Source organism: Scyliorhinus torazame, chromosome 13, assembly GCF_047496885.1.
Source record: "Scyliorhinus torazame isolate Kashiwa2021f chromosome 13, sScyTor2.1, whole genome shotgun sequence".
NCBI lineage: Eukaryota > Metazoa > Chordata > Chondrichthyes > Carcharhiniformes > Scyliorhinidae > Scyliorhinus > Scyliorhinus torazame.
In genome coordinates this window covers 88,557,734-88,574,109 of record NC_092719.1, presented here as the reverse complement: position 1 = coordinate 88,574,109, position 16,376 = coordinate 88,557,734, and the positions used below count along the sequence as shown (strand labels likewise).

At 47.6% G+C, this 16,376-nt stretch overlaps 1 protein-coding gene across 1 annotated transcript in view; it reads right to left on the bottom strand.

The window, feature by feature from the left end:
* Positions 1-16,376, bottom strand: part of LOC140388180 (dynein axonemal heavy chain 3-like) — a 1,528,048-nt gene that overhangs the window by 830,154 nt on the left and 681,518 nt on the right. The window contains exon 27 of the mRNA XM_072471941.1: positions 4,284-4,482. Within this exon, the coding sequence (XP_072328042.1) occupies positions 4,284-4,482 (199 nt within the window). The remainder of the gene's footprint in view (positions 1-4,283; positions 4,483-16,376) is intronic.

Sequence of the window (16,376 nt, the reverse complement as noted above, 5' to 3'; positions counted from 1 at the left end):
GGGACCAGGTCGAACGGAACCAAGTCCAACGGGACCAGGTCGAGCGGAACCACGTTGGATAGAACCAGGTCGAGCGGAACCAGATCAAACGGTACCAGGTCGAGTGGAACCAGGTCGAGCGGAACCATGTCGCGTGGGACAAGGTCCAGTAGAACCAGGTCCAACGGGACCAGGTCGAGCAGAACCAGGTCGAGCGGAACCAGGTCAAACGGGACCAGGTCAAGCGGAACCAGGTCGAGCGGAACCAAGTCGCGTGGGACAAGGTCCAGTAGAACCAGGTCCAACGGGACCAGGTCGAGATTATCCAGGCCAAGAGGTGCCAGGTCAAATGGAATTAGGTCGAAAGGGACCAGGCCAAGTGGAACCAGGCCCAGAGAGGCCTGGCCAAGTGAAACCAGACCAAGGGGGACCAGGCCGAGTGGAACCAGGCCAAGAGGGACCAGGCCGAGTGGAACCAGGCCAAGAGGGACCAGGTCAAGTGAAACCAGGCCGAGAGGAGCCAGGCCGAGAGGGACCATGACGTGATTATCCAGGCCGAGAGGGACCAGGCCGAGAGGGACCAGGTCGAGTGGAACCAGGCCGAGAGGGACCTGGTCGAGTGGAACAGGCCGAGAGGGACCAGGCCAAGTGGGACCAGGCCGAGTGGAACCAGGTCGAGTGGTACCAGGTCGAGTCGAACAAGGCCAAGAGGGACCAGGGCGAGTGGAACCAGGCCAGGAGGGACAAGATCCAGTGGGACCAGGCCAAGTGAAATCAGGTCCAAAGGGACCAGGTCGAGTGGAACCAGGTCCAACGTGACCAGGTCGAGCGGAACCAGGTCCAACGTGACCAGGTCGAGCGGAACCAGGTACAACAGGACCAGGTGAAGCGGAACCAGGTCGCGAGGGACAAGGTCAAGCGGAACCAGGCCAAGCAGAACCAGATCCAACGGGACCAGGTCGAGCGGAACCAGGTCCAACGTGACCAGGTCGAGCGGAACCAGGTACAATGGGACCAGGTCGAGCGGAACCAGGCCGCGAGGGACAAGGTCAAGTGGAACCAGATCACGATGGATAAGGTCCGATGGGACCAGGTCGAGCAGAACCAGGTCGCGATGGACCAGGTCGAGCGGAACCAGGTCCAACGGGACCAGGTCGAGCGGGACCAGGTCGAGCGGAACCAGGTCCAATGGGACCAGGTCGAGTGGAACCAGGCCGAGAGGGACGAGGTCGAGTAGAACCAGGCCGAGGGGGACCAGGTCGACAGGGACCAGGCCAAGAGGGACCAGATCAAGAGGGACTAGGTCAAGTGGAACCAGGCCGAGGGGGACCAGGTCGAGCGGAACCAGGTCCAACGGGACCAGGTCGAGCGGAACCAGATCCAACGGGACCAGGTCGAGTGGAACCAGGTCCAACGGGACCAGGTCGAGTGGAACCAGGTCCAAACAGACCAGGTCGAGCGGAACCAGGCTGAGAGGGACGAGGTCGAGTAGAACCAGGCCGAGGGGGACCAGGTCGAGAGGGACCAGGTCAAGAGGGACCAGGTCGAGAGGGACCAGGCCAAGAGGGACGAGGTCGAGAAGGACCAGGTCGTGATTATCCAGGCCGCGTGGGACCAAGCCAAGAGGGACCAGGTCAAGTGGAACCTGGCCGAGAGGGACGAGGTCGAGAGGGACCAGGCCAAGGGGGACCAGGCCGAGAGGGACCAAGCCTAGAGGGACCAGGTCAAGTGGAACCAGACCGAGAGGGACCAGGCCGAGCGGGACCAGGTCGAGCGGTGCCTCCTTCCTCGTTGGATTGGAATCACTGCTGAGGAAATGTTTCTGAACACGCTGCAAACTCTCCCCTCACTAATCTTTACACCATCCTGGCCTCTATTTGGATAATTAATGTCTCCCATTATAATTGTATAACTTTTGCACCTCTCTGTAATTTCCTTATAGATTTGTTCCTCTACATCTACTAGCTGCTGGCCTACAGAATGCACTGAGCGATGTAATTGTACCTTTTTTGTTCCTGGGCTTGTGCCAAATAGATTCTGTGACATCTATTCTTCCAGCACTGCAATGCTCACCTTAATACTGTCAACCCTCCTCCCCTTTTTTCCTTTCAGATATTTTAGAACTGCTTGGGCTGGATTCTCTGCCGGCGGGATTCTCTGTTGCTCCAGCGGCGCACCCACGCCCGTGGGTTTCCTGGTGGCGTGGGGTGGCAACAATGGAAAATTCCACTGGCAGGTGGCGGGAATGGAGAATCCCGCGGCTGGCGAGGGCACAATGCCCAGGAAAAACGCATCTGGCGGATCGGAGAATCCCGCCCCTAGTACCCAAGAATATTTACACCAGTCCTTCCCTTTCTTGAGCCTGGTCTCTGTTATAGGCTCAACATCCTAATTCCACAATGCACCTGTGCCTGTAACTCACCAATCTTATTTACCACAATCACATACATGGACTGTAACCTCTATTACTTTCTGCTTTACGCCTATTAACTTAGGGCTGGATTCTTCCACCCCACCACGAGCGAGACGCAGACAATAGAAAAGTCCATTGACCTCGGGTGGGATTCTCCGGTCGCCGGGCGGGCGCGGCCAGAGAATCCCGCCCTGTGTCTCTACTCTCTATCTCTCCCAGGATTCTGCGCACCCCGATATTTCTGGTAGATATCAAGCACATTGCTGCTTATTTCCAACTTGCTGCCTGATTGCAAAACTAACATTGAAAATATCAGAAACCACATGATGCAAGAACTGTGCGATTTGTTTAATTGTCTGAGTTCTTTGAGGAGGTAACAAGGAAGTTAGACAAAATAGAACCATTGGACATGATTTATTTAGATTTCCAGAAGGCCTTTGACAAGGCGCTGCATAGGAGACTGTTAAATACGTTAAAAGCCCATGGTATTAAGGGTATGATCCTAGCATGGACAGAGGATTGGCTGACTGGCAGAAGGCAGAGAGTGGGGATAAAGAGTCTTTTTCAGGATGGCAGCCGGTGACTCGTGGTGTGCCTAAATTTGCAGATGATACAAAGATCTGTAGAGGGACAGGTCGTATTGTGGAAGCCTGCAGGCTGCAGAAGGTCTTGGACAGGCTAGGAGAATGGGCAAAGAAGTGGCAGATGGAATACAATGTGGAAAAGTGTGAGGTTATGCACTTTGGAAGGAGGAATGGAGACATAAGACTATTTTCTAAATGGAAAATGCTTAGGAAATCAGAAGCACAAAGGGACTTAGGAGTCCTTGTTCACGATTCTCTTAAGGTTAACGTGCAGGTTCAGGCGGCAGTTAGGAAGATAACTGCAATGTGAGCATTCATGTTGAGAGGGCTAGAATACAAGAGCGGGGATATACTTCTGAGGCTGTATAAGGCTCTGGTCAGACCCCATTTGGAGTATAAAGCAGTTTTAGGCCCCGTATCTAAGGAAGGATGTGCTGGCTTTGGAAAGGGTCCAGTGGAGGTTCACAAGAATGATCCCTGGAATAAAGAGCTTGTCATATGAGGAACGGTTGAGGACTCTGGGTCTGTACTCGTTGGGAGTTTAGAAAGATGAGGGGGGATCTTATTGAAACTTACAGGATACTGCGAGGCCTGGATAGAGTGGACATGGAGAGGATATTTCCACTTGTAGGAAAAACTAGAAGCAGAGGACACAATCTCAAGCTAAAGGGACAATCCTTTAGAACAGAGATGAGGAGGAATTTCTTCAGCCAGAGGGTGGTGAATCTGTGGAACTCTTTGCCGCAGATGGCTGTGGAGGCCAATTCACTGAGTGTGTATAAGACAGAGATAGATAGGTTCTTGATTAATCAGGGGTTATGGGGAGAAGGCAGGAGAATGGGGATGAGAAAATATCAGCCATGATTGAATGGCAGAGCAGACCCGATGGGCCGAGTGGCCTAATTCTGCTCCTTTTCTTATGGTCTGATTCACAGCACAACCTTTATACTGAGGTTATAATCTCTGTCTTTAACAATTGACCTTAATAATGAATGGAATGGAACTTTTCTGATTTTCTTAATCGATTTCCTGTCAGTCTTAAATGTAATCTCAAATTTAATGTTACACATATAGTGGGCGGGATTCTCCACCGGCGGGATTCTCAGTTTTGCCAGCACCCGGGGTTTTCCCAATGGCGTGGGGCTGCCCAAAATGGGAAACCCCATTGACCGACCGGTGTAATGGAGAATCCTGCCGGCAGGTCGAGGCGGAAATGTGGCGCGGCGGGGCGGAGAGTACAGCCCATAGCAGCAGTAAAATTCATCATGCAGGTATTTCATCAGATACACTGGAATCCATTCTCTTACCTATAACACCGGTCAGTCAGGGGAGTGATGACAAGTCTTCCTGTGTTCCCCAAATATTCATAACCGTAAGGTACTGTGGTTGTAATCATTCGAACAATGATATTCCTCTTTTCCCAGTAATAGCGCAACTGTGCAATCCAATTAAAGTCTGTTGTAGTGCTAATTCCAAGGTTGATCAGCTTTGCAACCACATCGCGAGCTGACAGAGAGAATGAAAATAGTGCACACTATTTATTTATGAGCAGAGCTTATTGTTTATAGAGGATATGATTGGGCTGCAGAGGAGCAGCGAAGACAGCCAGTCCTTAACCTTTGGAACGGAAAAATCCTCAAAGTTAATGCAGACTTAATAATAATAATAATAATAATAATCTTCATTGGCACACGTAGGCTTACATTAACACTGCAATGACGTTACTGTGAAAATCCCCTAGTTGCCACATTCCAGCGGCTGTTCGGGTCCACAGGGAGAATTCAGAATGTCCAAATTACCTAACAGCATGTCTTTCGGGACTTGTGGGAGGAAACCGGAGCACCCGGAGGAAACCCACACAGACACAGGAGCACCCGGCCTTTGTGACACAGACAGTGACCCAAGCTGGGAATCAAACCTGGGACCCTGGCACTGTGAAGTAACAGTGCTAACCATGCCGCCACATCATCTAGGATAACTCTCTCGGGAGGATGAGGAGGTATCAAACACGCAACGTCCCCTACCTTCCTTGACCTCAGGACCACTAATGCCACTATCCATTGGGTGAACTACCATCTCGTAGTATCAGGTAGCTATGGAGATTGGGGTGATGATCAGATGAGCTGAGCAAATCCCGTTTGTGACATGGCAGGTGGAATATTGAGACAGAGCTGGTGGGAGACGATGCTCTACCTCACATCAGGTCTGTTTCATAGAACATAGAACAGCACAGTACAGTACAGGCCCTTCAGTCCATGATGTTGTGCCGGCCATTTATCCCAATCTAAGATCAACCTAACCTACACCCCTTCAATTTACTGCTGTTCATGTGCCTGTCCAAGAGTCGCTTAAATGTCCCTAATGACTCTGACTCCACCACCTCTGCTGGCAGTGCATTCCACACACTCACCACTCTCTGTGTAAAGAACCTACCTCTGACATCTCCCCTATACCTTCCTCCAATCACCAAAAGTATGTCCCCTCGTGACAGCTATTTCCCCCCTGGGGAAATGCCTCTGGCTATCCACTCTATCCATGCCTCTCATTACCTCGTACACCTCTATCAAGTCACCTCTCTGCCTTCTTCGCTCCAGTGAGAAAAGTCCTAGCTCCCTAGGAGGGGGAAGATAGAGCAGACAAACACGTGGCTAAACAGCTGGTGTAGGAGGGAGGGTTTCCGTTATCTGGACCACTGGGAGCTCTTCCGGGGCAGGTGTGACCTGTATAAGATGGACGGGTTGCATCTAAACCGGAGAGGCATAAATATCCTGGCCGTGAGGTTTGCTAGTGTCACACGGGAGGGTTTAAACTAGTATGGCAGGGGGGTGGGCACGGGAGCAATAGGTCAGAAGGTGAGAGCATTGAGGGAGAACTAGGGAATAGGGACAGTGTGGCTCTGAGGCAGAGCAGATGGGGAGAAGTTGCTGAACACAGCGGGTCTGGTGGCCTGAAGTGCATATGTTTTAATGCAAGGAGCATTACGGGTAAGGCAGATGAACTTAGATCTTGGATTACTACTTGGAACTATGATGTTGTTGCCATTACAGAGACCTGGTTGAGGGAAGGGCAGGATTGGCAGCTAAACGTTCCAGGATTTAGATGTTTCAGGCGGGATAGAGGGGGATGTAAAAGGGGAGGCGGAGTTGCGCTACTTGTTCGGGAGAATATCACAGCTATACTGCGAGAGGACACCTCCGAGGGCAGTGAGGCTATATGGGTAGAGATCAGGAATAAGAAGGGTGCAGTCACAATGTTGGGGGTATACTACAGGCCTCCCAACAGCCAGCGGGAGATAGAGGAGCAGATAGGTAGACAGATTTTGGAAAAGAGTAAAAACAACAGGGTTGTGGTGATGGGAGACTTCAACTTCCCCAATATTGACTGGGACTCACTTAGTGCCAGGGGCTTAGACGGGGCGGAGTTTGTAAGGAGCATCCAGGAGGGCTTCTTAAAACAATATGTAGACAGTCCAACTAGGGAAGGGGCGGTACTGGACCTGGTATTGGGGAATGAGCCCGGCCAGGTGGTAGATGTTTCAGTAGGGGAGCATTTTGGTAACAGTGACCACAATTCAGTAAGTTTTAAAGTACTGGTGGACAAGGATAAGAGTGGTCCGAGGATGAATGTGCTAAATTGGGGGAAGGCTAATTATAACAATATTAGGCGGGAACTGAAGAACATAGATTGGGGGCTGATGTTTGAGGGCAAATCAACATCTGACATGTGGGAGGCTTTCAAGTGTTAGTTGAAAGGAATACAGGACAGGCATGTTCCTGTGAGGAAGAAAGATAAATACGGCAATTTTCGGGAACCTTGGATGACGAGTGATATTGTAGGCCTCGTCAAAAAGAAAAAGGAGGCATTTGTCAGGGCTAAAAGGCTGGGAACAGACGAAGCCTGTGTGGCATATAAGGAAAGTAGGAAGGAACTTAAGCAAGGAGTCAGGAGGGCTAGAAGGGGTCATGAAAAGTCATTGGCAAATAGGGTAAAGGAAAATCCCAAGGCTTTTTACACGTACATAAAAAGCAAGAGGGTAGCCAGGGAAAGGGTTGGCCCACTGAAGGATAGGCAAGGGAATCTATGTGCGGAGCCAGAGGAAATGGGCGAGGTACTAAATGAATACTTTGCATCAGTATTCACCAAAGAGAAGGAATTGGTAGATGTTGAGTCTGGAGAAGGGGGTGTAGATAGCCTGGGTCACATTGTGATCCAAAAAGACGAGGTGTTGGGTGTCTTAAAAAATATTAAGGTAGATAAGTCCCCAGGGCCTGATGGGATCTACCCCAGAATACTGAAGGAGGCTGGAGAGGAAATTGCTGAGGCCTTGACAGAAATCTTTGGATCCTCGCTGTCTTCAGGGGATGTCCCGGAGGACTGGAGAATAGCCAATGTTGTTCCTCTGTTTAAGAAGGGTAGCAAGGATAATCCCGGGAACTACAGGCCGGTGAGCCTTACTTCAGTGGTAGGGAAATTACTGGAGAGAATTCTTCGAGACAGGATCTACTCCCATTTGGAAGCAAATGGACGTATTAGTGAGAGGCAGCACGGTTTTGTGAAGGGGAGGTCGTGTCTCACTAACTTGATAGAGTTTTTCGAGGAGGTCACTAAGATGATTGGTGCAGGTAGGGCAGTAGATGTTGTCTATATGGACTTCAGTAAGGCCTTTGACAAGGTCCCTCATGGTAGACTAGTACAAAAGGTGAAGTCACACGGGATCAGGGGTGAACTGGCAAGGTGGATACAGAACTGGCTAGGCCATAGAAGGCAGAGGGTAGCAATGGAGGGATGCTTTTCTAATTGGAGGGCTGTGACCAGTGGTGTTCCACAGGGATCAGTGTTGGGACCTTTGCTGTTTGTAGTATATATAAATGATTTGGAGGAAAATGTAACAGGTCTGATTAGTAAGTTTGCAGACGACACAAAGGTTGGTGGAATTGCGGATAGCGATGAGGACTGTCTGAGGATACAGCAGGATTTAGATTGTCTGGAGACTTGGGCGGAGAGATGGCAGATGGAGTTTAATCCGGACAAATGTGAGGTAATGCATTTTGGAAGGGCTAATGCAGGTAGGGAATATACAGTGAATGGTAGAACCCTCAAGAGTATTGAAAGTCAAAGAGATCTAGGAGTACAGGTCCACAGGTCATTGAAAGGGGCAACACAGGTGGAGAAGGTAGTCAAGAAGGCATACGGCATGCTTGCCTTCATTGGCCGGGGCATTGAGTATAAGAATTGGCAAGTCATGTTGCAGCTGTATAGAACCTTAGTTAGGCCACACTTGGAGTATAGTGTTCAATTCTGGTCGCCACACTACCAGAAGGATGTGGAGGCTTTAGAGTGGGTGCAGAAGAGATTTACCAGAATGTTGCCTGGTATGGAGGGCATAAGCTATGAGGAGCGATTGAATAAACTCGGTTTGTTCTCACTGGAACGAAGGAGGTTGAGGGGCGACCTGATAGAGGTATACAAAATTATGAGGGGCATAGACAGAGTGGATAGTCAGAGGCTTTTCCCCAGGGTAGAGGGGTCAATTACTAGGGGGCATAGGTTTAAGGTGAGAGGGGCAAGGTTTAGAGTAGATGTACGAGGCAAGTTTTTTACGCAGAGGGTAGTGGGTGCCTGGAACTCGCTACCGGAGGAGGTAGTGGAAGCAGGGACGATAGGGACATTTAAGGGGCATCTTGACAAATATATGAATAGGATGGGAATAGAAGGATACGGCCCCAGGAAGTGTAGAAGATTGTAGTTTAGTCGGGCAGTATGGTCGGCACGGGCTTGGAGGGCCGAAGGGCCTGTTCCTGTGCTGTACATTTCTTTGTTCTTTGTTGTTCTTTGTTCCCTCAACCTTTCTTCATAAGACATGCCCTCCAGTCCAGGCAGCATCTTGGTAAATCTCCTCTGCACCCTCTCCAAAGCATCCACATCCTTCCTATAATGAGGCGACCAGAACTGGACACAATATTCCAAGTGTGGTCTAACTAGGGTTTTATAAAGCTGCAGCAAAACCTCGCGGCTCTTAAACTCAACCTCCATGTTAATGAAAGCCAACACACCATACACCTTCTTAACAACCCTATCAACTTGGGTGGCAACTTTGAAGGATCTATGTATGTGGACCCCAAGATCCCTCTGTTCCTCCACACTTGCAAGAATCCTGCCTTTAACCCTGTCTTCAGCATTCAAATTCGACCTTCCAAAATGAATCACTTCACATTGATCAAGGTTGAACTCCATCTGCCACTTCTCAGCCCCGCTCTGCATCCTGTCAATGTCCTGTTGTAACCTGCAACAACCCTCAACACCATCTACAACTCCACCAACCTTCGTGTCACCGGCAAACTTACTAACCCACCCTTTCACTTCCTCATCCAAGTCGTTTATAAAAACCACAAAGAGCAGAGGTCCCAGAACAGATCCTTGCGGGACACCACTGGTCACCGACCTCCAGGCGGAATACCTTCCATCCACTACCACTCGCTGTCTTCTTTCGGCCAGCCAATTCTGTATCCAGACAGCCAATTTTCCCTGTATCCCATGCCCCCTAACTTTCTGAATGAGCCTACCATGGGGAACCTTATCAAATGCCTTACTGAAATCCATATACACCACATCCACTGCCCGACCTTCATCAATGTGTCTCGTCACATCCTCAAAGAATTCAATGAAGCTTGTGAGGCATGACCTACCCCTCACAAAGCCATGCTGACTATCTTTAATCAACCTATGTTTTTCTAAATACTCATAAATCCTATCTCTCAAAATCCTTTCCAATATTTTGCTCACCACAGACATAAGACTGATGAGTCTGTAATTCCCAGGGATTTCCCTGTTCCCTTTCTTGAACAGGGGAACAACATTTGCCTCCCTCCAATCATCTGGTACTACTCCAGTGGAGAGTGAGGACACAAAGATTATGGCCAACGGCGCAGCAATCTCCACCCTCGCTTCCCATAGTAACCTTGGGTATATCCCGTCAGGCCCAGGGGACTTATCTATCCTGATGCTTTTCAGAATTTCCATCACATCCTTCTTAATATCAACCTGTTTGAGTCTATAACCTGGTCCCCACTGTTCTCATGAGCAACAAGGTCACTCTCGTGAATACTGAAGCAAAATATTCATTTAGGGCCTCCCCCATCTCTTCAGACTCTAGGGACAAGTTCCCTCCACTATCCCTGATCGGCCTTACTCTCACTCTGATCATCATCAGAGTGCCACCATCAGAGAGAAGTATCACCGGGGGCAGCACGGTGGCGCAGTGGGTTAGCCCTGCTGCCTCACGGCACCGAGGTCCCAGGTTCGATCCTGGCTCTGCGTCACTGTCCGTGTGGAGTTTGCACATTCTCCCCATGTTTGCGTGGGCCTCGCCCACCTTGCAAGTGTGCAAGGTATGTGGATTGGCCACACCAAATTACCCCTTAATTGGCAAAAAAAGAATTGGGTAATCTAAATTTATATTTTTTAAAAAGGTCTGTATCGCCAAGGAGATTTTAGCCCATAGAATCAGAGCAGTGATGAGAGACTGTTAAATAAGTTAAGAGCCCATGGTGTTAAGGGTAAGATCCTGGCGTGGATAGAGGATTGGCTCGGCCCAAGATAGCAAGAAACTGCAGGGTGTGGTGAACTCAGCCCAACGCATCACACAAGCTTGCCACCCTCACATTGATTCTGTTGACACCTCCCACTGCCTCAGGAAGGCAGACAGCATTATCAGAGACCCCTCCTACCCAGGCTTTGCCTTCTTCCAGACCCTTCCATCAGGCAGAAGATATAGAAGTCTGAAGACCCGCACATCCAGACATAGGAACAGCTTCTTCCCCACAGCTACTAGACTCCTCAACGACTCTCCCTCAGTCTGATCTGTTCCCTGTAAGAACACTATTCACGATGCTCTATGCTGCTCTTGCTCATGTATTTGCTTTGTTTGGCCCCTTGTTCCGCACTGTAACCAATCACTGATTGTTGATGCACCATTTGTCAATGTGCTCTGTCGATTATTCTTTTTTTGTCTACCATGTACGTACTGTGTATGTTCCCTTGGCTGCAGAAGAATCACTGGTCTTCGGTACATGTGACAATAAATCAAATCAAATCAGGATTGGCAACTAAACATTCCATGATTTAGATGACCTCCTAACAGCCAGTTGGAGAGAAAGAAGCAGACAGATCTTGGAACGATGCATAAACAATAGGGTTGTTGTGGTGGGTGATTTTAACTTGCCCTATATTGACTGGAACACACTTACTGCTAGAGGCATGGATGGAGCAGAATATATAAGGAGTGTCCAGGAGGGTTTCTTGAAACAATATGCAAATAGCCCAACTCGGGAAGGGGCCATATTAGACCTGGTGCTGGGAAATGAACCCGGCCAGGTGATCGAAATTTCAGTAGGAGATCATTTTGGGAACAGTGATCATAATTCTTTAAGTTGCTGATGGAAAAGGTCAAGAGTGGTCCTCAGGTGAAGCTGTTAGACTGGGGGAAGGCTAATTACAACAGCATTAGGCAGGATCTGGAGAGTATTGACTGGGCGAGGCTGTTTGAGGGGAAATCAACATCCGGCATGTGGGAGGCTTTCAAATGTCAGTTGATCAGAATTCAGGACCGGAAAGTACCTGTGAGGATGAAAGATAAGGGTGACAAGTATAGGGAACCCTGGATAATGAGGGATATTATGAACCTTGTCAAAAAGGAAGCATTCGTAAGGTCTAAAAGGCAGACAAAGTCCTTGAAGAATATAAAGCAAGTAGGAAGGAACTTAAGGTAGGAGTTAGGAAGGCTAAAAGTGGTCATGAAATGTCATTGGCAAACAAGGTTAAGGAAAATCCTACGGTGTTTTATACATGTGTAAAGAGCAAGAGGGTAGCCAGAGAAAGGGTTGCTCCATTCAAGGATATTGGAGGGAATCTGTGTATGAAACTAGAGGAAATGGAAGAGATACTAAATTAATACCTAATCTCAGTATTCGCCAAAGATAAGGACTTGGTGGATGAGGAGTATAGGGTAGAGTGTGTAGATATTCTGAGTCATATTGATATCAATAAAGAGGTGTTGGGCATCTTAAAAAGCAGTAAAGTAGATAAGTCCTCAGGGCTTGATGGGATCTACCCCAGAATACTGAGGGAGGCAAGGCGGGAAATTGCTGGGGCCTTGACTGATATCATTGTATCCTCAATGGCTACAGGTTGTCATATGAGAGTACCTTTAAGAAATGGGTGTTTAAGAAATGTACCTTTGAGAAATGGGTGTTTATCGGTGATGTCAGAGTGTGGGTGGAGCTGGGCTGTCTGTCAGCTTTTTACTTTCGTTTTAGGCTGTTTGCTGCAGGGTGTGTTTTAGTTTCGTTTTCAGAGCTGGATAACTGCAGTCACAGCCAGAAGGTGTATTAGAGTCTCTCTCTGTAATCTAAAGACTGTAAATCGATCCTGGTGATTTAAAACTAATAACAGTAGTGACTTTAACCTGATGTGCTTCTGGTAAACGGTGTTTTAAGTCTCATGGATGTTAAAAGGAAAGCTTAAAGAATTACTTAGTGTTGTACTCTTTGGAGGTTGTATTTGAATTAATGGTTGCTAAGAAGTCCACTGTATGTTTTAAAAAGGTTAACTAGAGTTCATAGAATAAACATTGTTTTGCTTTAAAACGTACATTTCCATTTCTGCTGTACCACACCTGTAGAGTGAGCCGTGTGCTCCCCATACCACAATCTAGAAAAAGTTGTGGGTCAGGTGAACTCCATGATACACTTTGGGGTTCTTTAAACCCTGGCCCATAACAAATTGCGGGCTCGAGGGGGATAAAAGTCTATTAGATTGGCTTCGTGAACTTAAAGACAGTGAGGGCTGTGGTTGCTTATCAGGTGTGGTATTATAGTTTAAGTGGGGAGTGTGTCGTGGACAATGGCTCTTTCAGAGGCTCTGAAGATTTTTGGGGTGGAGATGGTCACACGCAGTACCTTACGGACAGAGACTAAATGCAGACTGTTAGATTTGGCAAAAACATTGCAGTTAACATTACCTGACAAAATGTGAAAAGATGAAGTAATTATGGTGGTGGCTAAGCATTTAAAATTGCCTGAAATACTGTCTGACTCATTAGAAATGGCAAAGATCCAGTTGCAGATTAAGCAACTTAAACATGAAAAGGAATTAAAGCAGCTTGAATATGCAATGAGAGAAAGAGAATGGCAGATACAGATTGGGGAAAAAGAAAAGGAGAGAGAAGAAAGAAACAAAGAAAGAATAGCCCTAGCAGAACAAAAGGAAAGAAATAGAGAGGAAAGGGAAAAAGAATGAAAGTTTGAATTTCAGAAAATGGCTATGAAAAGTAACAGTCAGTTAAAATTGGCAGACATAAAGCGAAATGTACAGTTGGAGGATAGTGATGAAGATAGTGAGAAAAAGTGTCATAGTTGAAGGCTTGGTGGGGATCTATTTAAATATGTCCAAGCATTGGCAAGGTTTGACGAGAAGGCGGTAGAAGCCTTTTTCATTTAATTTGAGACGGTAGCTAAACAAATGAAATGGCCACAGGACATGTGGGTATTACTGATTCACACAAAGCTGATAGGTAGGGCTAGTGAAGTGTTTGCATCACTACCGGAGGAGGTATCTGGGTGGTATGAGGAGGTAAAAAAATCCATCTTAGGTGTATATGAACTAGTGCCTGAAGCCTACAGACAAAGGTTTAGAAATTTAAGGGAAGAATTTGGTCAAACATACATGGAGTTTGAAAGGATCAAACAGAGTAATTTTGATAGGTTATTATGTGAGAGTCCCTTTAAGAAATGGGTTTTTATAAATGTGTCTGTATATAAATATCTGTAGTGAGAGTACCTTTAAGAAATGGGTGGTTATTACTGCAGTGATGCCAGAGAGTGGGTGGAGCTGGGCTATCTGTCAGCTTTTTACTGTCGTTTTAGGCTGTTTGCTGTAGGGTGTGTTTTAGTTTAGTTTTCAGAGCTGGATAGCTGCAGTCACAGTCAGAGGGTGTATTAGAGTCTCTCTCTGTAATCTAAAGACTGTAAATCGATACTGGTGATTTAAAACTAATAACAGTCGTGACTTTAACCTGATGTGCTTCTGGTAAACGGTATTTTAAGTCTTATGGATGTTAAAAGGAAAACGTAAATGATTACTTAGTGTTGTACACTTTGGGGGTTGTATTTGAATTAATGGTTGCTAAGATGTTCACTGTATGTTTTAAAAAGGTTAACTTGAGTTCATAGAATAAACATTGTTTTGCTTTAAAAAATACTTTTCCATTTCTGTTGGACCACACCTGTAGAGTGGGCCGTGTGCTCCCCATACCACAATCTAGTAAGAGTTGTGGGTCAGGTGAACTCCATGATACACTTTGGGGTTCACTAAACCATAACAAGGTGAAGTTCCAGAGGACTGGAGAGTAGCCAATGTCATTCTGTTTAAGAAGGGCAGCATGGATAATTCAGGAAATAATAAGCCGGTGAGCCTTACGCCAGTGATAGGGAAATTATTGGAAAAGATTCTTAGAGATAGGATTTACTCACATTTGGAAACAAATTGACATTTTAGTGATGGACAGCATGGTTTTGTGAAGGGGAGGTTGTGCCTCACTAATTTGATCGAGTTTTTCGAGGAAGTGACAAAGATGATAGATGAGGGAAAGGCAATAGATCTTGTCTACATGGACTTCAGTAAAGCCTTTGACAAGGTACCTCAAGGTACAATAGGTGAAGACTCTGTCTCAACAGGGAGATGGACTTTGAACACGATGGAGGAGGAGGATACCCGCTTCCGGTAGCCGTGAAGGTTACCACATCCCTCAACTTTTACGCCATTCCAGGGCTCAAGCGGGACCTGTGTGACATCTCACAATCTACATCCCACAGGTGCATCCGGGAGCTTGTGGATGCCCTGTGTACCCGGTCATCAGACTTTATCACCTTTGAGCAGGAACTGGCCCACCAAGATGCCCGGGCTGCAGAATTTACCACTGTCACAGGGATGTCCTAAGTCCAGGGGAATAGGGTTGCCCTGTGTGGACTGGGCATCAGGGAGTGCCCTTTATTTAGAGGAAAGGGTTCCACTTTCTGAACGTTCAGATTGTGCTCGACCACTGCCTCCATATCATGCACGTGTGTGCTTGCTTACTACTGAGCATGTATGATAGCTACATCCTGGGGCACTCAGAGATTCCAGGCGTCTTTGGGGACCACCCCAGGATGATTGGTTGGCTGGTGGGAGACAAGGGATACCTGCTGAGGTCCTGGCTGACAACGCCAGTGTGGAGGCCTGAGACTAAGGCGGAGACCTGTTATAATGAGGCGCATGTTGCCATCTGTGCTGTCATTGGGCGGCATATCGGCCTGCTAAAAATTCCGGATGGACCGCTCTGGTGGTGCACTGCAATCCATACCACAGAGGGTCTCCCATATGTTCTGCTGCGCTCTCCACAATCTGTCACAGCAGCAGGACGACATTCTGGAGGAGAAGGAGGGAGGGACATAGAAGAATCATAGAAGTTTACAGCATGGAAACAGGCCTTTCGGCCCAACCAGTCCATGCCGCCCAGTTTTTACCATTAAGCTAGTCCCAGTTGCCCGCACTTGGCCCATAACCCTCTATACCCATCTTACCCATGTAACTATCTAAATGTTTTTTAAAAGACACAATTGTACCCGCCTCTACTACTACCTCTGGCAGCCCATTCCAGACACTCACTACCCTCTGAGTGAAGAAATTGCCCCTCTGGGCCCTTCTGAATCTCTCCCCTCTCACCTTAAACCTATGCCCTCTAGTTTTAGACTCCCCTACCTTTGGGAAAAGATGTTGACTATCTACCTTATCTATGCCCCTCATTATTTTATAGACCTCTATAAGATCACCCCTAAGCCTCCTACGCTCCAAGGAAAAAAGTCCTAGTCTATCCAGCCTCTCCTTATAACTCAAACCATCAAGTCCCGGCAACATCCTAGTAAATCTTTTCTGCACTCTTTCCAGTTTAATTATATCCTTCCTATAATAGGGTGACCAGAACTGCACACAGTATTCCAAGTGTGGCCGTACCAATGTCTTGTACAACTTCAACAAGACGTCCCAACTCCTGTATTCAATGTTCTGACCAATGAAACCAAGCATGCCGAATGCCTTCTTCACCACCCTGTCCACCTGCGACTCCACCTTCAAGGAGCTATGAACCTGTACTCCTAGATCTCTTTGTTCTATAACTCTCCCCAATGCCATACCATTAACTGAGTAGGTCCTGGTCTGATTCGATCTGACAAAATGCATCACCTCACATTTATCTAAATTAAACTCCATCTGCCATTCGTCGGCCCACTGGCCTAATTGATCAAGATCCCGTTGCAATCCTAGATAACCTTCTTCACTATCCACTGTGCCACCAATCTTGGTGTCAT